This window comes from Papio anubis, chromosome 4 (genome assembly GCF_008728515.1).
Source record: "Papio anubis isolate 15944 chromosome 4, Panubis1.0, whole genome shotgun sequence".
Lineage (NCBI taxonomy): Eukaryota > Metazoa > Chordata > Mammalia > Primates > Cercopithecidae > Papio > Papio anubis.
Genome location: NC_044979.1, coordinates 1187588 through 1211550, shown reverse-complemented (window position 1 = coordinate 1211550; position 23963 = coordinate 1187588). Strand labels below are relative to the sequence as shown.

At 50.6% G+C, this 23963-nt stretch overlaps 1 protein-coding gene across 3 annotated transcripts in view; it reads right to left on the bottom strand.

The window, feature by feature from the left end:
• Positions 1–23963, bottom strand: part of LOC101026166 (protein tyrosine phosphatase receptor type N2) — a 973501-nt gene that overhangs the window by 512415 nt on the left and 437123 nt on the right. For all 3 annotated transcript variants that reach the window (XM_021935384.2, XM_021935383.2, XM_021935385.2), the window contains one exon: positions 21532–21618. In XM_021935384.2, coding sequence (XP_021791076.2) covers positions 21532–21618 — 87 coding nt within the window. The remainder of the gene's footprint in view (positions 1–21531; positions 21619–23963) is intronic.

The following is a 23963-nucleotide window of genomic DNA, read 5'->3' as shown; positions in this document are numbered from 1 at the left end:
CACCTATCTAATTACGGACCTGCTTAAAAACTCCAGGGGCCAATTTTCAAACAGAACAGGCAGAGAGACCCAGCTGCAGAATCCTCTGCTGAGTGGGAGTTAGGAACAGGTAGCCCACCACTCCCAGACTGAAGTCACAATGACACAAACGAGGCCTCCGCACATGATGAGATAACCATCAGAAAGACACACAGCCCGGCGTCCTCCTGCACTACACACAGTTCCACGCCTTTTCCTCCTTAAACCCCTCACTCAGCCAAAAAGGGGGAATGACCTGTTAAAGGCATGAGCCTGGCCATTCCCTAACTGCCAGCATTTGAGTAATAACTGCTTTCCTCCGCCCACACCTCACTCTCACGTTTTCGGCCTCTGAGTGGCAAATAGCGGACTTGAGCCAGTTACAGCACTAGGAACAGAGTCAGCATTCAGCACTGTGCTGGGGCCACTTAAACAACAAAACCACCAACGAAATGCACAAAAATTGTGGAAAATGTGGCACTCAATAGACCCTGAAGAGGAGCCGTGTTTTACGGTATGAGCTGAAACGAGAAGGCAGGGCTCTCCTCTCCTACCAGAGCATGGGCGCCTCAGGCAACCTGAACCTCACGGCTCTGTGTGTGTCCAGGAATGACTTCGGCATTAGCATTGATTTGGGGATTACAAATTAATCACAAATACAGAATCTGCGAATGATCAGGATCATCTACCACCTAGCATCTGTGTTGAAACGCTTTCACACACATCAACAACCTTATTATTTTCTTCACATTTTACAGTTTTATACTGTAGAGAGGATGGGAGCACTGGAGCTTACAAGACTTATGATCCAATTGTTTGTTTAGCCACCACTTCCTCGTGGGGCAATTTTGCGTGTTACATTATTTACCCTGCAAAATCAGGGGAACAAGACAAACCTTGCAGGGCTGTTGGAGGATCGGGCAGGATAGCTGACATGTGACAGGGTTCCTCTGAACCACAGCTGTCGGTCTGTGCCCTGCTCAGGAGGGGTCTGCTCCTCCTCTGAATTCTTCCATAAAATCTACTCTCTAAATTGACTGCACCTTGTGTGGGTTCACGCAGTCCCCGTACACTGTACTGCTTTCTGGGGGAGCCTGGTTGCTTTCCTTCTGGAAGGACGTGGTTGAGACAAGGGAGGAGATTGTCTCTTTCCAGACTCTGGACAGTGGAGTGCAGATCTCACGAGGAATCTGTAAATGGCCACTTCAGGGTAGATCTTGAGAGTGTCATCCCGACGGTTGTGCCAGGCACACCTATGGTAAGGAGCATCTGATCTAAGAGCATGTGGAATTTCTGAGTCATTGTTCCTGGGAGAACCATCCACCTTTTGACATTCAAATTCACATATTGTGAAAGGTGACTCCTATTTATGGTGGAAGAAATGCCAAAAAGGAATGCCGCCCACTCAGGTCACAGAGCCCATGCTTCCCTAGAAGAGAGTCTTCACACACATCCTTCTTCCCCTGACAAAGAGAGTGCTACATCCTTCTTCCCCTGACAAAGAGGGAGTCTTCACACACATCCTTGTTCCTGACGAAGAGGGGAGTCTTCACACACACATCCTTCTTCCCTGACAGAAGGGAGTCTTCACACACTCCTTCTTCCCCTGACAAAGAGGGGAGTCTTCACACATCCTTCTTCCCTGACGAAGAGTCTTCACACACATCCTTCTTCCCTGACGAAGAGTCTTCACACATCATTAGCCCTGACGAGAAGTCTTCACACATCCTTCTTCCCTGGCCGAAGAGGTCTTCACACATCCTTCTTCCCTGACGAGAAGAGGAGTCTTCACACACATCCTTCTTCCTGACAAAGGGAGTCTTCACACATCCCTTCTTCCACTGACAAAGAGGAGTCTTCACACACATCCTTCTTCCCTGATGAAAGAGGGAGTCTTCACACATCCTTCTTTACCTGATGACAAAGGGGTCTTCACGCATCCACTTCTTCACCTGACGAAGGAGGTCTTCACACGCATGTGCTTCCCTGACGAAGGAGGAGTCTTCACACACATCCAGCCTTGGCACAGTGAAGGGTCAGCTACACATCCTTCTTCCCCTGATGAAAGAGTCTTCACACACATCTGCAGCCTAGAGCCCTCAGAGGTGTGATACTTGAACAATGTGTTCACATGGGTCCTATGAAGAATATATTAGGAGAAACAAAAGCTATTTATTGCCACTAGGAGTCATCTCCCAATTGGGCTGGAAATAACATGAAAAAGTATATCCCTGAGATTCTACAGAATTCACTGACTTAAAACTACCTTTAACCAAAATAAGCAAACCATATATGTTGTGCATAGATAAGAGATCATTTCGTCACTGTAATTTTAGCTATAGTTACCTCTATTTTAAATATCATTCCATTTATTCCTGAGTTATCACTCAGTGGTTCTACTTGATAGTTTACTACATATTGATAATTGCTCATTTCTTTTTATGGTCATAAAACATGCCAACAAAGAAGAGAAGTGGCATCTAGCATTTTAACACTGATTTTATTGCTTGTGTTCTAGGATACTCCTACCACTCAAGACTTATGAGGCAAACATATCAGCCCTCCACCAACCAGACTATTGAGTATAAGAGTTCTGCGTAAAAGGCCTTTTCTTAACTAAGGACTATTTGGAAATCTCTTTTTCCCCTACTTTTATGAGTGAAATAATTTAAAAACACATATAATTATCTGCCTTTAGAACATCAATATACTGATGTACCGATATTTGTCATCTTAGCAATCATGCACCTCAAGGTGATTTTCTGAATATTAGTTTTCAGGACATGACACTTTAACCACAGAAAACACTGAGCTCCATCTGTTCTTAGACCAGCCGTTCAGTTGAGAATGCAGAAGATGAACAAATCTCTGACAAAAGCTTCCACGTTTCGGAAATGGTTTTCCATAAGAACCGAGGCTTCCGTTTGGTTGTGTTAGTCATTATTTCTCTCTAGTAATGACTTAGACATAACACAGGCTTATTTGTATCAAGTCAACCTATAAGGGCTACAATAAATGTAACACATTTGACTAGAGTTTTCCAAATAGATACTGCCTAAGCAGCAGTGAAGAAGTTTGTCATCAGTTTAAATAAAGACAAGCCTCAGGTACTAGATTCCCTTGACTTTTTGTGGATAAAAAGAAGACAGCCAAGGCGCATATGGCAAGAAATATAGTTTTAAAGTTAACCATTTAATGTTGATGCTTCACAACCAACATAAAAGTAAATCCTTCTCTTTTCAACTGGTGAATTTTCTTGAAAGTTGTTTAGAAATGAAAAAAAAGAAAACTTCCGTAGACTGTTTTTTGTTTGTTAATTTTACTAGCATGCTCTCTGTTGGCTTGACAGACTGACCTGTGCTTTGTCTATTTGACACCTGGATTTGGGGTGAAGCCTATAAGGATGAGAAATGGACAAGGGTGGTGAGGGATGAAAGGATAGGAGATGGGTGGTGGTGGATGGATGGTGGATGGAAGGGTGGATGGATGGTGGTGGTGGATGGAATGGTGGGTGGTGGTGGATGGATAGGGAGGATGAAGGGGACAGGCGGATGACGAACGGGCAGAAAGATTTCAGTGGGTGGGGGGTGAGTGGGTGAGGGATAGGTGAGGATGGATGGGTAGAGGATGGAAGGGAAGGGGTGGAGGGATAGGTGGATGGATGGAGACAAATGGGTGGAAGGATAGATGGAGGAGATGGAAGGTGGTGGATGGATGGATGGAGATGGTGGTGGACAGATGGAAGGAGATGGATATGGATGGATGGGTGAGATGGGTGGTGGTGGATGGGTGGATAGGTGGATAATGGACAGAGATGGTGGTGGAATGGATGGACAGTGGTGGTGGTGGACAGTGGATGGATGGTAGATGGTGGTGGAGGGACAGGATGAACAGATGGAGGGATGGAAGATGGATGGGTAGAGAGATGGGTGGGTGGGTGGGTGGGTGAGGGATAGGTGATGGATGGGTAGAGAGATGGTTGGGTGAGTGGGTGGATGGATGAGTAGATGGGTGAATGGGTTGGTGGATATATAGAGATATATATATGAGAGAGATATATATATATGATATATATATATGAGTTGGTGAGTGGGTGGGAGAGAGGAGTGGGTGGATGGATGGGTGGATAGATGAGTGGGTGGATGGGTGGCTGGGTAGGTGAGTGGATGGATGAATGGGTGGGTGGAGAGCTGGATAAGTGGACAGATGTATGGGTGGATGGCTGGATGGATGCATGAGGAGGTAGACGGATGAAAAATTGATGGGTGGGTGGTTTGGTGGAGATATGTATGTATTTATTGCTTATATTAATTCAAACATAATTAGAGACTTTCTCAAAATACTGTCTATAGCTTAAGAATCATTTTGCATTAAACTCTTCTCATCTTGTGGACTATACATTTAGTGAATTGCTCATTCCATTTTTTTACTCAGTACTATGTTCAGAGAAACATAGTGCTAATAAAGATCTCAAAATTATCAAACAAAATCATAATGATTTAAGAGACTTACTATATCTGGCTGAACATAATTTGAGGCCAGGTAAAACCTGGCAGAGCTCGCTACACACAGTACATGTTTTAGGGGCTCCCTAAAGCCAGCCCCTCAGCCTCGAGGCAGAGGCACAGGGGAACTGCCAAGAAGCCGGCCCTGTGTCTGGCCTTGAGTGGGTGCAAACCGAGACAGCACGCTGCTGTGGTGCTAACAACTGCAAAATTTAGACCTAAGGCAATTTGTTTGGCAATGCCCTATTTCATAGATGAATAAGTTGAAACCCTTGGAGTTTTAGGTACTAGCTCCAAACAGTCCAGTTTTAATATCAATGCCGCCACTGCAATCACGACTTCGGCATTCTCGGCTGAGAGCCTTCTGCGAGGCACGAGGATAAGTGAGAGACCCCCACACAGGCCTGCACCACAGCCCTTTCCTGACTCCATCGCTGGACCGACCCCAACACCGTAGACCCCCACACAGGCCTGCACCACAGCCCTTTCCTGACTGTCACGGGACTGACCCCACACCGTAGACCCCCACGCAGGCCTGCACCACTGCCCTTTCCTGCTCTCTCGCTGGACCGACCCCCACACTGTTTCTGCTTTTGCTCCCCAAATTACTCCTGATGAAACTTGCCTCCTCCGGTCTTGTTCCTTGTTCACTGGCGTCCCTCACTCTAGGGAAACCCACAGCTTGGTGCTGGGCTAATCCAAGCTGCCCACAGAAAACCAATAAAAAATGAGCTCATGTCTGGCTGCTACAGAATTTTCTTTGCATGCCTCATTCCATCTATGTCTTCTTACAGAGGAGACACCGGGACCATAAAACTCCGGAATTCCATGTGGATAGCACAATGCATGCCTACTTCCCTAACACACACTTTTCATTTATCACATTTCCTGCACAACTGTATATTCCTGCCTCCCATACATGAGGCAATAACTTCCCAAAACATCTAGCCTGAGAGCTTACAAAGGAGGAAGAACAGAGAACCAATTCCTATTTGAATGTATGCGGAGACAAAGACACATAAAGTTATTGCAAGATAATTTAACATCATGCAAGCCTTAATGAAAACATAATTATTGATGATGCTTTATTTTCTTAAAGCATTCAGCAACTGCATTACTGTGCAGATTGTCTCTCGTTTGCAATTGCTTTGCCATTACATGGGATTTGGGAAATCCTTTCTGTGCCAGGGAATGTCTTGCCCCATAGTTTTCTCATAGAGTATCTGGAAGGAAACAGATTGTTCAACATGTATGCTTTGCCTCTGAACTTTAGACACATTTGCCTCATTTGAAATTCTACTGCAGCCTGTTACACCTGCTGGGTGGCATGACTGGTACCAAGAGAAGACCCTTGTTCCCCCAGCACAGGGGTGGGCCGGGTCTCACAGGAGCAGCAGAAAGTTCACCATTCCTAAAGGACCAGAGCCGCCTCATCTGTGTTTTTTTGTTTTGTTTTGTTTTTGTTTTGAGACGGAGTCTCGTACTGTCACCCAGGCCGCAGTGCAATGGCGTCATCTCAGCTCACTGCAACCTCTGACTCCCGGGTTCAAGCAATTCTCCTGCCTCAGCCTCCTGAGTAGCTGGGATTACAGGCGCCCGGCACCATGCCCAGCTAATTTTTTTTTTTTTTTTGTATTTTCAGTAGAGACGGGGTTTCACTATGTTGGTCAGGCTGGTCTTGAACTCCTGAGCTTGTGGTCTGCCCACCTCGGCCTCCCAAACTGCTGGGATTACAGGCATGAGCCACTGTGCCCAGCCCCCATCTGTGCTTTCTGTTGCAGCTTCGCTCTCATGATGCTTAAGGATTAATGAGCTACACAAACAAATGACTGAATTATTAGTGACTAACATTTAGAAATAGAAGCATTCACCCAAGAATTAGGACCAAGGCTTTTCCCCGAAGCCTCAGCAGCTTGGCCACAGCCTTTGGTGCCTGCTGTAGGACAGACAGCAAAGGTGAGAACCGCTCCCCCGAGAGTGCTCCTGGGGGCTCCACTGCACAGTCCCCACCATCCCTCAGGGTCTCCTGGGCACCGTGGCTCACTCTGGTTTTGTTTCTTGTTTTACTTCTGTTTCTCTGGATGCTCAGGCTGCTCACTCCCGAAGGCAGCTGCCAGCCTTCACACAACTCCAGCTTGCATCCCAAATGAAATGTAATGCACACTCATGGGCCAGCATCCGTGGTGGGAGGAGCCGCTGGGTCCTGTAACTGGGGCGGGTTTATATTCCTCCCTGCCCTGGGCTGCAGGTCTCAGTCTTTCCTGCAGGAGGTGAGTCCAGAATAACCTGCCCCGCCCATTTGCCCCGAAGCCTCCTGCAATCAGCTCGTCCACAGCTTCTCTGACTGGAGAGACACATTCAGAAGAGTGAAGAGATTTTTGTTTGGTCCTGGTGAGAAAAAGAAGCATCATGCCAAGCAGGGGTATCTAGTATTGGCGGCGTAGGTCATAAGTAAAATGCATATTTTACCACAGTGTTTGGTGTCATTTCGATATAAATCTAACTTGTTCCTGTGTTTACATATTTCTTGGCTTAGACATTGTATTATTTTAATAATGTATCTGGAAAACTACCCTTTATTTGGTGCTAAGTATCTGCACAGGCAGAGCATTTAATTCTCACAACTCTAACGGAGACATTGTCTCTGCTCCCGGAGGAGCACGCTGAGGCCGGAAATCTGCCCAGGGTCTCACGGCAAGTGGAGAAAAATGGAGTCAAACCCACGTGCCTTTGAATCCAGAGCCTGTCCATTCTGTCACGGAATCATTCCTTCACTCATTCAACAAACAAGCCCGTTATGGGCCAGACACTGTTCTAGTCGCTGATGACACATAATTGGGCAATACAGATCGAGGCCCTGCCTTCAAGGAGCGTAGGAGTGTACACTTTCTGGTTCTGGTTTTGCAGAGACGAGGTCTTGCTCTGTTGCCCTGGCTGGTCTCAAACTCCTGGCCTCCAGTGATCCTCCCACTTCGGCCCCCAAAGTACTGGGATTACAGGCATGAGCCACTGCACCCGGCCAGGTGATGAAGATTCAAGTCCTATGGGTGTCATTACAAGAAAGCTCATAGCTGCCTGGGAAACTCCTCGTTACCTGATATCCAGTACCCAAATCCAGCATTTACCCGATGCTTCACACTTGAAGTGCATTGAAAAGTCTAGAGAAAAGAATGGGTTCTTCTTGCCAATCTGATTCCACTAACAGTAGAAATTAGAGTGTTTTTTTTTTCGTAACGACAATGGAAGAGTGCAATTGTCCAGCTAACATGTATTGCAAACCTCCACAGCAGGCACTATTCTAGTTTTTCCCAGAGTCTCTCCAACCCTGTCACGGCCTGACGATCATAGACATCATTTGTGGGGTCCTTTGTTGAAGAATTGTAAGAGTCTCAAGATGATACCAGCAAAGTATGAACCATGTGTGGAGCCTCTAAGAGCCGGGTCCCAGCCACACGCCCAGGCCACCTGCATCCTTGTGGGGAAACTGAGGCTCAGGAAAATAAGGAACCTGCTCTCCTCCTAAATGGTCACATCATTTTCACACTAGGAAACAAGGCTCCATCAATATTTTAAACACAAATATCTTCAATCAAATCATGGGGTTCATTTAACCTGAGAAATGCCATCTTTCACTCAAACAGAATTATTATTTGCAAATCCACAGTGGTCTTCCCTTGTTGTCTCATCTTAAAGACGGGATGGGGGAGTTTTGACGTACTGTGACATTTCCTTGACATTCCTTATTTCCAGGAAAACCTCATGTCGCTGTCTCGAGCCACTAGCTTGCACCTTTGCAATTGCTTGCAGTATTCAGACAGGGCACTGAAGATGAAGCCTGGGCTCCGTTTGGGAAGGAATTACATAACATGAGGTCCCATTCCCCTCCTTCCTCGCTTGGCAAATCCAGAACACAGGTGGAACAGGTGGCAACACTGCCAGTGAGGGCCGGAGTCTGCAGCTGGTGGATACGCCACATCGAGATGCAAATGCCATTTACCCTCCCCTGGGGCTCCTGGGAGTCTCTCACTGCTGGGGCCTCTTGGCTTTGAGTGATATTACTAACCCACAGCACTGTCGCTGCAGTTGTTAATCTGCGCTGCCCTGATGTGTAGACAAAATTATCCAGGGCTTCACAGTCATAGAGGCTACGGGGAAAACCAGAGGGCCAACCCAGGGAATGAAGGACCAGTCTCACCCCTCACAGGATTCCTGCTGCCTACAACGTCTTGGTAAATCTCATGCACGGGGACAAGACTAGCGGCAAAACAATCACAATTCTGCCCCTGGAAACTGAAACATACTTTCCAGAAGTTTCCCTGCAAACCCCAGAGACTCCTCCCACTGGCGGGGGGAGGGGGCAAGCATGGGGAAGGATCTGGAGGGGCCGGGGCAGCACTGGGGTCGCCGCAGGATGGAGCAGGCACAGGCGTCTCCCGTGCCCTGTGCACAGAGAAGACCCCAACGAGAAGCATCAGGGTTGAGAATTCCCACGGCTGCCTCTTCGGTAATGACACCGTATTCATCAATCCAGTAAATCACGCAGATGAGAAAGTAAATGCTTCTCGCACCAGGAGAGCCCATGAAGATTGACACAGAATCAGGCTGCGTGCCCCGAATGCCCCGGCAGATCCAGGACCGCACGTGGCTGATGTCGGGGCTCAGCCAAAGCCATCTGGGAAAGAATTGACACAGAGCCCGTCTCACTGTGGACTCAGGGGCTCCTGGGAATGTGTCTTTGGCATTCTTTTTCCCGGGAGTGCTGCCCACCTTACCGAGATTCTGCAGGAGGCGGCCTGGCATCAATCACCGCCGCCGCAGACAGCCACGATCGCGTCGTAAAACCCGGCTGCGGTCACTGCGGGTCTGCTGGCATAATTACATCACATGCTAATGCAGTTTTAATGGTCTCTAATGATGTCATAAGAAATAATGGGATTTATTTGACAGCTACATAACCACTAACAAAACATATTCAGCGTAACTAGCACTTCCACAAAACCACAGGAGAGTCTGAGAGTGGCAGCTCGCGCATCCTGTCTGTCTCTTTTCCTTTCCTGGAACACTGAGCAGCTCTGAGAACATGCTCCGACAGCAGCAAGGCGTGACTGTGTCGGCGCCCGTCAGAGCTGCTCCCCTCCCCAAGACACCAACGAGGCACAGCCCACACCCCCGTCCATCCCTCAAGCTGGTGCATTTGCCAAGTGTGTGCCTGGGGCTGCTGGGCCGGGTGAGGCACAGGACACTGAGGTAAGGCTTGTGCGCTCCACTGCACCTGAGCACACACGCACACAGGCACCAGAACGCAAGACCCAGGTGTGGGGCAGCCTCCGCCTGGCCAGGACTGGGGACCTTGGAGAAGGTGCTGGACACAGCAAGGATCAGACTTCAGCTCTGATATGTGGGCAGGGGGACCAGCAAAGGATCCTGCAGGTGAGGCCACCAGGGAGGCTCCCTGGGGAAGAGGCGGAGAGGTCCAGATTCTCGAAGGCTCTCAGGGACGGGCGGCGGGACTCGGGTTTGACTCTGTAGGAAAGAGGGGGCCGCCGTGTCCTGAGGCGGGAGATTCGTGGAGAGTGATGTGTACCAAGGACTGCATCTGGCGAAGCCCAGCCTGCTCCCGGAGAGTGGAGAAGCCCTGTGTGCTCAGAATCCATCCTGCGACAGTGAAGGCGGTGGCTGGGAGGGCCAGGCGCAAGGAGCGGGCCAGGCGAGGCCCACCTGCTCTGTGAAGCCAGAGGCTCCCCAGGCAGCACCTCCTCCGCCCGCCCCAGCCTGGTGTCTGCCAACCCCATCATTCTGCTGAGACTGTGAAGGTGAATGGTGTGCTTGGTCTCCGTGACTGGAAGAAGGACGTTTATTTCGTGAACACACGACGCTCCTTACGGGAGAGGAGTGGGAGAGGTGAAGCAAAGCGTGACCAACGAGGAGCTGGGGAGAAAGAGAAAGTAAGGAAGCAGTGGGGGAGGGGAGCGGGGCTGGGGGGAGGGCTGAAGAGAGAAGATGGTAGAAGGTGACAGTGCGGGATTCCTGGGTCCTCGAGGGGAACCGAGCTTCTCAGCCTTGAAGACCCACTTCTTCTCTGGCCTTATCCCCGGGTTCCACATCTCCAGCTGCCTCCCCTTCCTCCCCCCACATCCCCGGCTGCCTCCTCTTCCTACCCCCACATCCCTGGCTGCCTCCCCTGCCCCCCTCCACATCCCCGGCTGCCTCCCCTTCCCCCCTCAACATCCCTCCTGCCTCCCCTTCCTCCCCCCACATCCCCGACTGCCTCCCCTTCCTACCCCCACATCCCTGGCTGCCTCCCCACACATCCTGGCTTCCTCCCCTTCCTCCCCGCTCTCCTCCCACATCCCCGGCTGCCTCCCTTTCCTCCCCTTCAACATCCCTGGCTTCCTCCCCTTCCTCCCCCTACATCCCAGCTGCCTCCCCTTCCTTCCCTGACATCCCCTTCTTTCCCCGGCTCCCATCAGTGGTCATGCTTCACTTCCTCTCCCCACTCCTCCCTCATAAGGATCATTGTGTTCATGAAATAAACTCATTCCTTATTTTATTTTATATCTTCCATAGGTTTTGGGGAACAGGCAGTGTTTGGTTACATGAATAAGTTATCTAGTGGTGATGTGTGAGATTTGGTGCACCCGTCACCCAAGCAGTGTGCACTGAATCCAGTGTGTGGTCTTCTATCCCTCACCCTCCTGCCACCCATTTCCCCAAGTCCCCTAAGTCCACTGTGTCATTCTTAAGCCTTAGCATCCTCACAGCTTAGCTCCCACTTATGAGTGAGAACATGCGATGTTTGGTTTTCCATTCCCAAGTTACTTCATTTAGAATAATGGTCCCCAGTTCCATCCAGGTTGATGGGCATTTGGGTTGGTTCCATATTTTTGCAATTGCGAATTGTGCTGCTATAAACACGTGTGCAAGTATTTTTCTCATATAATGACTTCTTGTCCTCCAGGAGGACACCCATAAGTGGGATTGCTGGGTCAAATGGTAGTTCTACTTTTAGTTCTTTAAGGAATCTCCACACTGTTTTCCATAGTGGCTGTACTAGTTTACATTCCCGCCAGCAGTGTAGAAGTGTTCCCTGTTCACCACGTCCACACCAGCATCTACTGTTTTTTGATTTTTTGATTATATCCATTCTTACAGGAGTAAGGTGGTATCACATTGTGGTTTTGATTTGAATTTCCCTGATCATTAGTGATGTTGAGCATTTTTCCCTGTGTTTGTTGGCCATCTGTATATCTTCTTTTGAGAATTTTCTATTCATGTCTTTAGCCCATTGTTTGATGGGATTGTTTCTTGCTAATGTGAGTTCTTTATAGAGTCTGGATATTAGTCTTTTGTCAGATATATACATCATGAAGATTTTTTCTCACTCTTTGGGTTGTCTGTTTACTGCTGAAAGAAATCACAGATGATGCAAACAAATGGAAACACACCCATGCTCATGGATGGGTAGAATCAATATTGTGAAAATGACCATCCTGCCAAAAGCAACCTACAAATTCAATCCAATCACCATCAAAATGCCACCATCATTCTTCACAGAACCAGAAAAAGACAATCCTAAAATTCTTATGGAACCAAAAAAGAGCCTGCACAGAAAAAGCAAGACTAAGCAAAAAGAACAATCTGGAGGCATCACATTACCTGACTTCAAACTATTCTATAAGGCCATAATCACCAAAACAGCATGGTACTGGTATAAAAATAGGCACATAGACCAATGGAACAGAATAGAGAACCCAGAAATAAACCCAAATACTTAACAGCCAACTGATCTTCGACAAAGCAAACAAAAACATAAAGTGGGGAAAGGACACTCTATTCAAAAATGGTGCTGGGATAATCGGGATAATTTGCAGCCACATGTAGGAGAATAAAACTGGATCCTCATCTCTTCCCTTATCCAAAGATCAACTCCAGATGGATCAAGGACTTAAATCTAAGACCTGAAGCCATAAAATTTCTAGAAAATAACATTGGAAAAACTCTTCTAGACATTGGCTTAGGCAAAGACTTCATGACCAAGAACCCAATAGCAAATGTGACAAAAACAAAGATAAATAGTTGGGACTTAATTAAACTAAAAAGGTTCTGCACAGCAAAAGAAACAATCAGCAGAGTGAACTCATTCCTTCTTCCAGTCTTCCAGCCCAAACAATCCCATTGTATATAAAGAGCTCACATCTTCCATTGCACCAAAAGAGTTTAAAACCCAGCTCACCGCCAAAGCTATCGAGACTTTAAAAGAAGTCCCACCTTGTGTTTAAGAAAATCTCACTCATGTATTCCCAGCACAACAGTGCGCCCGCCGGCCTCAGGTCTGCTCCAGTCAGTGTGGACAGTAAAGCCCCTGGCCACCCTGACCGTCCAGTTGTTGGCCACGGGGCCAACCGCTCCTCCATGCTTCATTCTGGTCCACTCTGTCCCAAGGGATGTTACTGGGGGAGGGCAGAGATGGCCAAAGCAGTGAGCAGAGGCAGGCCCACCTCTGCCCGTCACTACACCACGGTGGGCCCTGAGGTCCCAGTATCCGCTCACACTGAGCAGCTACAGAGCTTGCAGCTGACCCTGTGGCCCCTCTCCTATCCTGAGGATGAAGTGGTTCCTCTCCCAAGCCCCAGATCACAAACTGGACCCATGTGGCAGGCACTGAGCCCAGATGCCAGGCAGCCCCTAGCCCACGCCTTCACCCTGGAGCCATGACGCTAACCGTGCGTGGCAGCCATCGGCAGCAGGGTGGCCGGGAGGGAACCTTCAGAAAACACTGAGCCCCTGTGCGGCTGAGCCACGGCCTTCTGTGTGTGGACAGCCACCACAGAAGGGCTTTGCCAGAGGAAAATACAGTAAACTCAATGCACGCGTCCCGAGCTGGCCCGAGGACGTTTTATTCCAAAGCCATCTCTTGTGACGCCTGCCCTCTGCCCGATTATCTCAGTTATGTGTCCGTGCGATAGCCTCCTCCCTCCCATGGCTCCAGGCCACCCTGCTGCGCACGGAGGCGCCTCTCACAGTACCCAGGCTGCTGCTTCTCCATGACCCCCAGATGTCCCCGATGACAATTTCACTTTTAACTAAGGAGGCATCCACACCTCCACGCATCCACGCGTTCATCAGTATTGGGGGCCTTGGCAGCAACAGGTGAGTTTCCCAGGGCTGCAGAACCACAGAGCATGCCCCATGTATTTGACATATGGAGAGAGGCAGGAGGGGGTGTGGGACGGGCCCGCAGCTTTGCGGGTGTTGGAGGGATGAGGCCTTTGTTGTTCAAGGACTCATTGCATTGTTCAGGACACAGACAGGCACTAAGGAGCTGATGGTCTGGGGAGAAAGACAGCACACGGCTAATGTGCTGGGGGCCACGGTGCTGGGAAGGCACTGCAGACCCGGGAGGACATGCCCCCAGGACAGCACCTCGTGCTTCTCAGCGGCATCAGAGCTGAGTCTTGGACAGGGAGCCTGACGGGACAGGAGCTGGGGCATCAGTGCATGGGGAACCCCTCCTTGTGAAATAAGCCATCAGTAGGACCTGGAAAGGCCTGGGTGTCCAGACAAGCACCGGTCCCTGTCTGACAGCACAAGCAGGTGTGAGCACCTAGAACAAAGGGCCTGTGGTCACCAGCTGCAGTCAGTGTGAGGCTCCCACTCACCACCTTTGGCCTCATCCTTCCTGTGCTTGTGGCCTGGGCCCGGGGTGAGTTCCTGAGTCCTAAACCCAGGTGCCTTCCTGGGGGCCATATTCCTGGAGGGAGAGTGCCAAAGATACAGGCCTGGGATGGAATCCTTCGTGGAAAGGAATGCAGTTTGAACCATTCAGGACACTTGATGGCAGGTGGTTCCTTCCAATTCAAAGTAAGAGGTAAATCCTTAAAATAACAGCAGTAGGGAAAAGAACGTGAGAAGCTCTGCACACAGGTGAGACTCAAAGACCATCAGGAAATGCACTTTCTGGACTAACACTGCTGTGCCCAGGGAGCGGCGTCTGGACTAACACTGCTGTGCCCAGGGAGCGGCGATGTCCGAGGCAGGGCCCACTCTCTGGACCCCGGGAGATTCCCCTCCTCTGCAGCCTCACTTCCCTAGCCTGAGATGTACTCAGAATGTCTGAGGTCATTGGCAGTTCTCGAACCTTCTCTAGCACTGTCCAACTTGTTTGTCTCATGACCCAGGCTTCAAACAGCTCAGGGACAGGGATGAGTGTTCCCCTTCTTACATGTCCTGCTCTGTGCCAGGTCACTGCATGCCCCCCACTTGATGTGATGGACATCAACGGTGTCGGGGGTCACAGCACACTGCTCTTTGTAACGCCCATGCAGTTAGATCGTCCCACTCAGCCCATAATGGTTAACAGCCTGGACACGTTTCCTTCTGGTTCTTAGAGACAGATTTTTTTTTTTTTAAAGATGGAGTCTTGCTCTGTCGCCCAGGCTGGAGTGTAGTGGTGCTATCTCAGCTCACTGCAAGCTCTGCCTCCCAGGTTCAAGCAATTCTCTGCCTCAACCTCCCAAGTAGCTGGGATTACAGGCACCCGCCACCACGCCTGGCTAATTTTTGTATTTTTAGTAGAGCTGGGGTTTCACCATCTTGGCCAGGCTGGTCCTGAACTCCTGAACTCGTGATCCACCCGCCTCAGCCTCCCAAAGTGCTGGGATTACAGGCGTGAGCCACTGTGCCCAGCCTAGAGACAGATTTAAGGCAATGGAGCATCGGGGCATCTCTCCCTGGGATTTCTTTTCTGTGCTTCCTCACTACGCCCTCCTCGGAGCAGTCTGAGGCATCAGGAGGCCTGAGGAAGGCCAGGATGAAGACAGTGGAGGTCAGGTGAATCTCAGGCTCAGAGACTCCCAAGAAAGGCCCTGGGAGACACATCAGGATCAACACGACTGAAGAGCAAAGCTACTGCTGTGAAAATCAGGGATTTGTGGATGGATAAAAAAGTCATAGATAAGGAAATAGTAAGACACCAAGATCAGCAGCAGGACCCCTCACAAAATGAAAGAGGAGATGAAGACTACAGGGCTCACCTAGACAGGGACAGAAAGAGGAGAACAGAAGGGAGAAGAGAGCGTGAGAAGAGGATGGATGGAGGCCTTGTCAGCAGTGGAGGAGAGCTTGAGGAACAGCCAGCAACCACCCATGATCACAACCATCCCAGCTCCATCCCGAAATCCATCCCAGCTCCATCCCCAAATCCATCCCAGCTCCATCCCCAAATCCATCCCAGCTCCATCCCGAAATCCATCCCAGCTCCATCCCAGCTCCATCCCCAAATCCATCCCAGCTCCATCCCAGCTCCATCCAGCACCAACCACAGCTCCATCCTCAGTTCCACCCTCAGCTCCATGATAACTCCATCCCAGTTCCACCCTCAGCTTTATCTCAACTCCACTCAGTTCCATCAAACTCAATCCCAGCTCCACCCTCAGCTCCATCCCAACTCCACTAAGCTCCATCAAACTCATCCTAGCTTCACTCTCATCCCAGCTCCATCCCACTTCCACTCAGCTACATCAAATTCCATCCCAGCTCTACCCCAGGTACACCCAAGGCTTCATCCCCAGCTCCATGAACCTCTATCCAGCTCCATTCCTACTCCATCCCAGCTCCATCCCAAGCTGAACCAAGCTCCATAGACTTTCATCCAGATTCATAAACTCTATCCCAGATTATGGAGCTCCATCCAGCTCCATCCATCTCATCTCCATCCACAGATCCATCCCAGCTCTATCCATCTCCATCCAGATGCATGCCCTGCTCTATCCCTACCTCCATCAGTTTCCATCCTAGCTCCATCTTACTTCATGCAGCCCCATCCAGCTCCACTGCAGCTCCATCCACTCTATCCCATCTCCACAGTACTCTATCCCCAGCTCCATCCAGCTCCATCCCAGCTCCACAGCACTCTATCCCCAGCTCCATCTAGCTCCATCTCCACACCCAGGCCCATCCTCAGCTCCATCTAGCTTCCCCCAGCTCCATTTCTGCTCTATCTCATTTTTATCCTTACGCCTTCCAAGTGGCATCTCCAGCTCCTTTCTGAGCTCCATCCCAGCTCATCCCCCTCTCTATCAAGTTCCACCCCAACCTCTATCTCTGCTCCCTCCCAGCTCTAGCCTAGTTTCCTCCAGAGCTCCACCATCACCTCCATCCTTGACTCCAGCTTCTTTCTTAGCTCCCTCCCTGCCTCCACACACACACACTTCTGTGTCATCTGGAAGAAGCCATTTCCACCTTTTCTGAGTCACTGTTTATCACTACTCAAAAATGTGCCACTGTGGGAATCCCCAAAACACTGATAAAGAGGATGTCTCCAGGGGCTGATGAAATGAGCCTCTCCACACAGACACCTGCTGTGGGGTCTGCCCTTGGGATATAACCCTGCCACACTGTCTGTGCCCTGGGGTGATGAGATGAGCCTCTCCACACAGACACCTGCTGTGGGGTCCGCCCTTGGGATATAACCCTGCCACACTACCTGTGCCCTGCTCCCCAAAGGTGATAGAGTGCCTGTTACATGATTTTCACTAGTGTCCCAGGTCACAGGTTCACAGAAGATTAATCCTTGAATAATCACTAAAGATCAAGTAGGCGAACCCCTCTAATTTTCAAAATATAAAACTATGGCCCAGAGAGGAAAAGTCACTTCCCTGGGATCCCATAAAACCAGATTATCTAATTCTCCTTCAGCATAAAGAGGAACATTTTAAGATCCTGGAAGCATCTCAGTTCTTTCGGGTCTTGGGAGCTTCTATTTTCAACTTCTGTGAAATCTGTCCTGTGTGGTTTCCCTGGAGTTAATATTTCTTCCCTAGGAACCCAAAACACTGACTGGAAGCTACCTCACAAGAAACCAAGGTGGTGCCAACACACACGCTTGTCTCTGTTCTCACATACACCTAAGGGCCACATGCCCCACATCGCTGCTGCCCCCCTTCTCTTCCCTTACCTCCATCTCCTGATCCCATCAGAAACCGGGACCTTGCTGTCCACTGTACATTAAGGTTATGGCATCTACACCTGCCGAGATCTGTCCCCTAAGTCACCTGGACAGCACCCCTTAGAAGTCATCCAGGTACCTGAAACAAACCTGTCTATCAATCAAACCCATTAGGAAGCTCCCTCAAACACTCTCCCTTCCTAAGTCCCTGGTGTGCTGAAAGCCACCCCATACATTTCCAGCACCTCAGTCACACCAGAAGTTAAAACACGGAAGTATTTCCTACCAGGTGGGAAACAGCTGCAGCCCCAGCCTACCCGCCACCTCCAGAACTCCAGGGGCCCCAATATCCCAGGCCACTCTGGGAACCAGAGGCTCTCCCCGTGGTGAGCCACATGGAAAACGCGTGACTGCCTGAGGCCCCGCCTGCCTGTGTTTCCATGGGCAGGCGTCACACTGTGCAGGTCAACACACACTTTGCACTCAGATCTACCCTCATCCCTGAAGCTGCCTTTCTACAATTCTTCAAATCCTGTCTCCCAGGCAGAAGTCACTCAGTGGTCACCCACTGCACTCAACGCTGTACCTGCTCTCTTCCCTCACCTGTATCTCCTCGTGTCCCCTGCCCACAGCAGCCCATGAACATGTCCCCTCTCTCATGTGGATATCTGCCTCTGCCCTGCACCTGCTCCCTCTCACACTTGGATCCCTGCCCACAGCAGGCCCATGCAACTGCCCTCTCTCTCACTTGGATCTGGGAAAGTCCCCTGCCCACGGCAGCCTGGTGCACCTGCCCCCTCTCACACATGGATCCCTGCACATCCCCTGCCTACTGCAGGCCCATACACCTGCCCCCTAAACACCTGCATCTCAGCATAGCCCCTTCTACTGCATTCACCCTGCGCCTGGTCCCACTCTCCCCTGGATCTCTGCAAACCACCTGCCCACTGTAGCCCAAGTACGTGCCCCTTTGCTCACCTGGATGTCTGCACAAGGCTGCCAATTAAAGCCCCATGCACCTGCCACCTCTCACCTGGATCTCTGCAGCCCACTTGCCCACTATAGCCCCATGAACAGCACCCCCCCACACCAGGATCTCTGTGCTCTCATTGCCACCACACCCGCCTGGCACCGGCTCCCTCCCTCACCTTCCCCAGGTGGCCTCAGAGCTGCTGTATCTCAGCTCTAGTCAGACCATCTCCCTGTGTTCACCCTATAGGGTCCTCTCACTGTACATACCGGGTCCCTAAATGGCCTCTCTGTCCCTGCTGAGCAGTCCTATCTGGCCTGCCCACCAGACCACCCTATTTCAAGGAAACCCCCAGCCTGTATGGGGCCCCCCGTGTCCCTCCACGTCTTTCCTGTCCATGGACATTTCCTTGAACATGCTCATTGCCTGTGTCTGTGCCCTGGGAATGGTGTGGGCAGCAGTGAGCAGTCCGGAGTTGCATGTCACATCTCGCTCTGGGACACCTCCATGTGCCCTTCAGATTTCTACTTCTAGAAGTCTCTGGTATCAGGCTGGCTGGAGTGCTTCTCATGCATGTCCCCTAGTGCCCTCCATGCTAATGACCCATACACTCTTCTGTCTTTTCCTGATAAGTGGCAGATTTGAGGCAGGGCCCATGTGTCTCAAAGGTGATGCCCAGTTCCTGGTGTGAGGCTGGGTTGCTGCAGGTGCCCAGTGAGCATCTGCTGTGAGGAACCACTGAGTGAACAAGGTCACCCCTGTGTGAAGGGGCCAGTGAGTGAACGAGGTCACCCCTGTGTGAAGAGTCAGCGAGTGAATGACATCACCCATGTGTGAGGGAGCCAGTGAGTGAATGACGTCATCCTGTGTGAAGGAAGCAGTGAGTGAATGACGTCACTCTGTGTGAAGAATCAGTGAGTGAATGACGTTACCCCATGTGTGAAAGAGACAGTGAGTGAATGACATCACCCCTGTGTAAAGAGTCAGTGAGTGAATGAAGTCAACCCTGTGTGAAGGAGTCAGTGAGGGAATGACATCACCCCTGTGTGAAGGAGCCTGTGAGTGAATGACGTCATCCCTGTGTGAAGAGTCAGTGAGTGAATGACGTCACCCCTGTGTGAAAGAGACAGTGAGTGAATGACATCACCCCTGTGTGAAGGAGACAGTGAGTGAATGACGTCACCCTGTATAAAGGAGTCAGTGAGTGAATGAAGTCAATGCTGTGTGAGGGAGCCAGTGAGGGAATGACATCACCCCTGTGTGAAGAGTCAGTGAATGATGTCACCCCTGTGTGAAGAGTGAGTGAATGACGTCACCCTGTGTGAAGAGCCAGTAAGTGAATGACGTCATACCTATATGAAGAGTGAGTGAATGATGTCACCCCTATGTGAAGGAGCCAGTGAGTGAATGACATCACCCTTGTGTGATGAAGCCAGTGAGTGATTGATGTCATCCCCATGTGAAGAGTCAGTGAATGAATGACGTCAACCCTTGTGTGAAGGGCCCCGTGAGTGAATGACATCACCCTTGTGTGAAGAGTGAGTGAATGACGTCATCCTGTATGAAACAGACAGTGAATGAATGACATCACCCCTGTGTGAGTCAGTGAGTGAATGACATAACCCGTGTGAAGAGTCAGTGAGTCCCCCCATGTGAAGGACCCAGTAAGTGAATGACATCATCCTGTGTGAAGAGTAAGAGTGAATGACGTCTCCCTACTGTGTGAAGAGTCAGTGAGTGAATGACATCACCCCTGTGTGAAGAGTCAGTGAGTGAATGACATCACCCCTGTGTGAAGAGTGAATGATGTCATCCCTGTGTGATGAGTGAGTGAATGACATCACCTGTGTGTGAAAGGCCCAGTGAGTGAATGATGTAACCCTTGTGTGAAGAAGACAGTGAGTGAATGACATCACCCCATGTGAAGGAAACAGTGAGTGAATGACGTCATCCCGTGTGAGAGTAGACCAGCGTACCTCTGTGTGAAAGGCCCATGAGTGAATGACGTCACCCCTGTGTGAAGGACCCAGTGAGTGAATGACGTCACCCCTGTGTGAAGGACCCAGTGAGTGAATGATGTCACCTCTGTGTGAAGGACCCAGTGAGTGAACGTCACCCCTGTGAGGAGTCAGTGAGTGAATGACGTCACCCCTGTCTGACAAGTCAATGAGTTAATGACGTCACTCTTGTGTGAAGAGTGTGAGTGATGACATCACCCTGTGTGAAAGAGACAGTGAGTGAATGACGTCATCCCTGTGTGATGAGTCAGTGAGGGAATGACATCACCCCTGTGTGAAGGGGCAGTGAGTGAACAACATGTGTAGGCAGGCACCCCTCGATCCACAGGCAGGTGGGCACATAGCCTGGGCGGGCCTCTTGTCTCAGGTCCTCCGTGGATGTCACTCTACCCTCCCTCTTCTCTCTGACCTTCTTTCCACACCCGGCTGTGCCCTGTGGGAGCTCCTGCAGCTTCTGCACTCAGCCATCTCTGCTCTAAGATTCACATATGCACGCATGGTTCCTCCTCAAGCACTTGTTGTGAGACAGGAAAGAGGCTGCCTCTGTGTGTACTCACACACCAGCCCTGCATGCCTCGTGCCCACAACTCTCTAAACCAGGTCACGCTAAGACCAGGGCCACGCCTGCTGTGGGAGCTGCAGAGGCTCGGGATCCAAAGCCAGGTCTCCGCAGGGCAGCACGTTTTCCTGACAGCCAGGGACAGGGCCGTGTCCACAGCAGGTGCTCATGAATGCGGCCGCAGCGTTCTCTGGGGTGGGCCATCCAGAGGCTCCCACACATTGGCACAGGGCATGTGCAGAATGTTCTAGAGCCTTGGGTGGTTCCAGCACCACAGGTTTGACACTTGGCTGCAGCGACAACATCCTTCAGGAGATTTTCATCCTTCCCCTTAAACACTGGTTTCCACTGCCTCTAAATACCTTACCAAAGCTGCTGAAATCACCTTTTCACTTCTCTAAACAGGTTCCCTCGTGTAATTAACAAGAGCCACGGGCTCGCAGCTCCTTCCCTCCCATCCAGTCTCTGCGTCCGAGCAACAGGAGCCAAACAGACACCCAGGGCCCCGGACTTACTCCACATCGGCGAATGCGCTGCTGGGCATCTGCAGGAGGCGGGCGACGTCCTCCACCAGCTGCCTTCCTTCCTCGGGGCGCAGGGGGCTGCGGACGACAGCAGGGATGGGGAGCAGTCACCACAGAGCCAGCAGTCCTGGAGAACTAAAGCCCCGTGGCCCCACAGCCCCGCTCCCTGGTCCCCACACACACCCTGCTCTCCTGGCCTGGGGTCAGCTGCCCCCTCAGGCACGAGGGGTCACCTGAGTTTCAAGCAACCAGACAAACAGTGCAGTGCAGACGGGGCTGTGGGAAGCGCAAGTGTCTGACCGTGCGGAGACTGGCTCCTCTCGGCCTTCAGTAAAAATACAATAAAGGGGAGAAGGGCAAAGGGACGGACAGGTGCGGCGAATGCTGGGACTCTGACTGAAGACGGGGCAGATCCATGGAGAAAGCACCTGTTTTTAATGGGCTCTGATGTGAACAAGGACCCAATGAGGGGCGATTTAACTACCCAGTGGAAGGGTAAGCGTGGAAACCAGGCAGCCAGCCCACTGGCAGCAACTCAGGGCAGCGGGCGGGGACACTCGCAGAAGCCACTGTGGCCGCAGACTTCTTACAAGGCCGCCTGGCTGGGGACCTGTTCTGTCAAGAGGCACGAGCATCACCAGGGTGGTTTGCAGCTTGATGGCTCATCCTGAAGGCTAGCATTCAGGTTCAAAGTCATGAGTTGCCTGTGAAATCCTGTTAGTACCACTTTAACGGAGTATTAAGTTACACTGTTATGTAAAAGCATGTTGTACTGCAAAGGCTTTCACCCCAGCAGACCGAAACGCCTGCATTCCTCATCCAGTGAGCATGCAGGATGCCAGCAGGGCGCCAGGAGCTGCTTCCTAATGCAGCAATGAACAGCAAGACCAGCCCTGCTCTCAAGGGGTCCACGTTCTAGAGATGCTGTAGAAATCAATCATACTACGATGGGTTGAATTATGTCACCTAAAAATTCATATGTTGAAACCCTAAAGCCCAAATGTGAACTGATTTGGAAATAGGGCCATCGTAGATTCAGTTAAGCTGGGGTCAATAGGGTGAACCCTAAGCCAATATCACTGGTGTCCATATGAAAGGCAGGTTCAGACTCAGAGACAAACACACACAGCACAGGGCAGCATGAAGACACGGGGAGAAAAGCCCGACAAGCCGAGGTCCTCTCAGGCCAGTGGCAGGAGGGGCGAGGCCGGGAGCAGACCCTCCTCAGCCTCAGGGGAACCAGCCCTGCCCACACCTGGGTCTTGGACTTCCAGCCTCCGGGACAGAGAGAAGATGGATTTCCCACTCTGGAAGTGTGTGCCAGCAGCCCAGGCAGACTAGCTCCTGTCGGCTGACAGTGAGTTCTCTGGGGGAGACAGCTGGGTAGAGAAGTGGCGTGCAGGGCTGGGGAGGGAAGGGCACAGAGGAGAGACTGTCTTGTAAAGTGGGCTGTAGGAGGCCTCTCCACTGGGGCCCTGTTTGAACAGAGGCGAGGGAGCTGGAAACAGGGTAGCAGACAGTGAGCAGAGAAGGCGAGGGGGCCGCGGTGCCCCATGGTGAGGAAGTGAAGTCACAGAGCATCTGGGTAGGCTTTGGCTACTGCACCACGCACTTCTCCCTGCACATGGGCACAAGTTCTCACTCCATAAGCAGATTCTACCTTGGCATTAACTGCATGAATGAATGAACACAAAAATGTCAAAAACAGCAAAAAGTCCAACAGTTTTAAAATCACTAAAATGTAAACTATTAAATGAACCCCACTCAATTTACAAAGTTTCTGTAAAACTGAAGTAAAGCGGGAATGAGTTTTGGGAAGATGGTGAGTAGGAAGCACCAGGAATCCGTCTCCCACCTGACAACACTGTGCTAGTAGGATCTGTCTGATGTAACCAATCCTTGAACTCTGAAGCCTAATGAAGGCCTCCAACTTCTAGGGGAAGGTCTGGATACACCTTGCGTCAATGTCAGCTTTCATCACAGTAGGAGCTACCCCTACCTCACCTCCAGCCCTATGGCAGGTAGCTGTGTACATGTTCCTGGAGCAGCCTGCACACACTGGCAGGAGCCAGAACAGGCAATACAGATGTTGTCCTCCAAATATTGGGAATCTGTAATCTCACTGCTGATTGCTGCTTCTCATCACAGAGGTGCAGGCAAGGAGGAAGGCACCATTGTTTGGCCACCTCCTCGTTGTTGCTGCTCCTCCCCCTCTGGCCAAAGTGACTTACAGGGGATTTAAAATGCTAATACCCATTTTTTCCACCTTCATTTTTCTCTTTTTCCGCTTTTGGGAGCCAGAAATTAAAGACAAGAATATTCAAAAGTAACTGAATATACAGGGAAAATTAGAAAGTCATCACACAAGCTCAGGGAAAGGCTCAGACAAGACCATAAGTTTATACCTCAGGCTGATCCTTGGC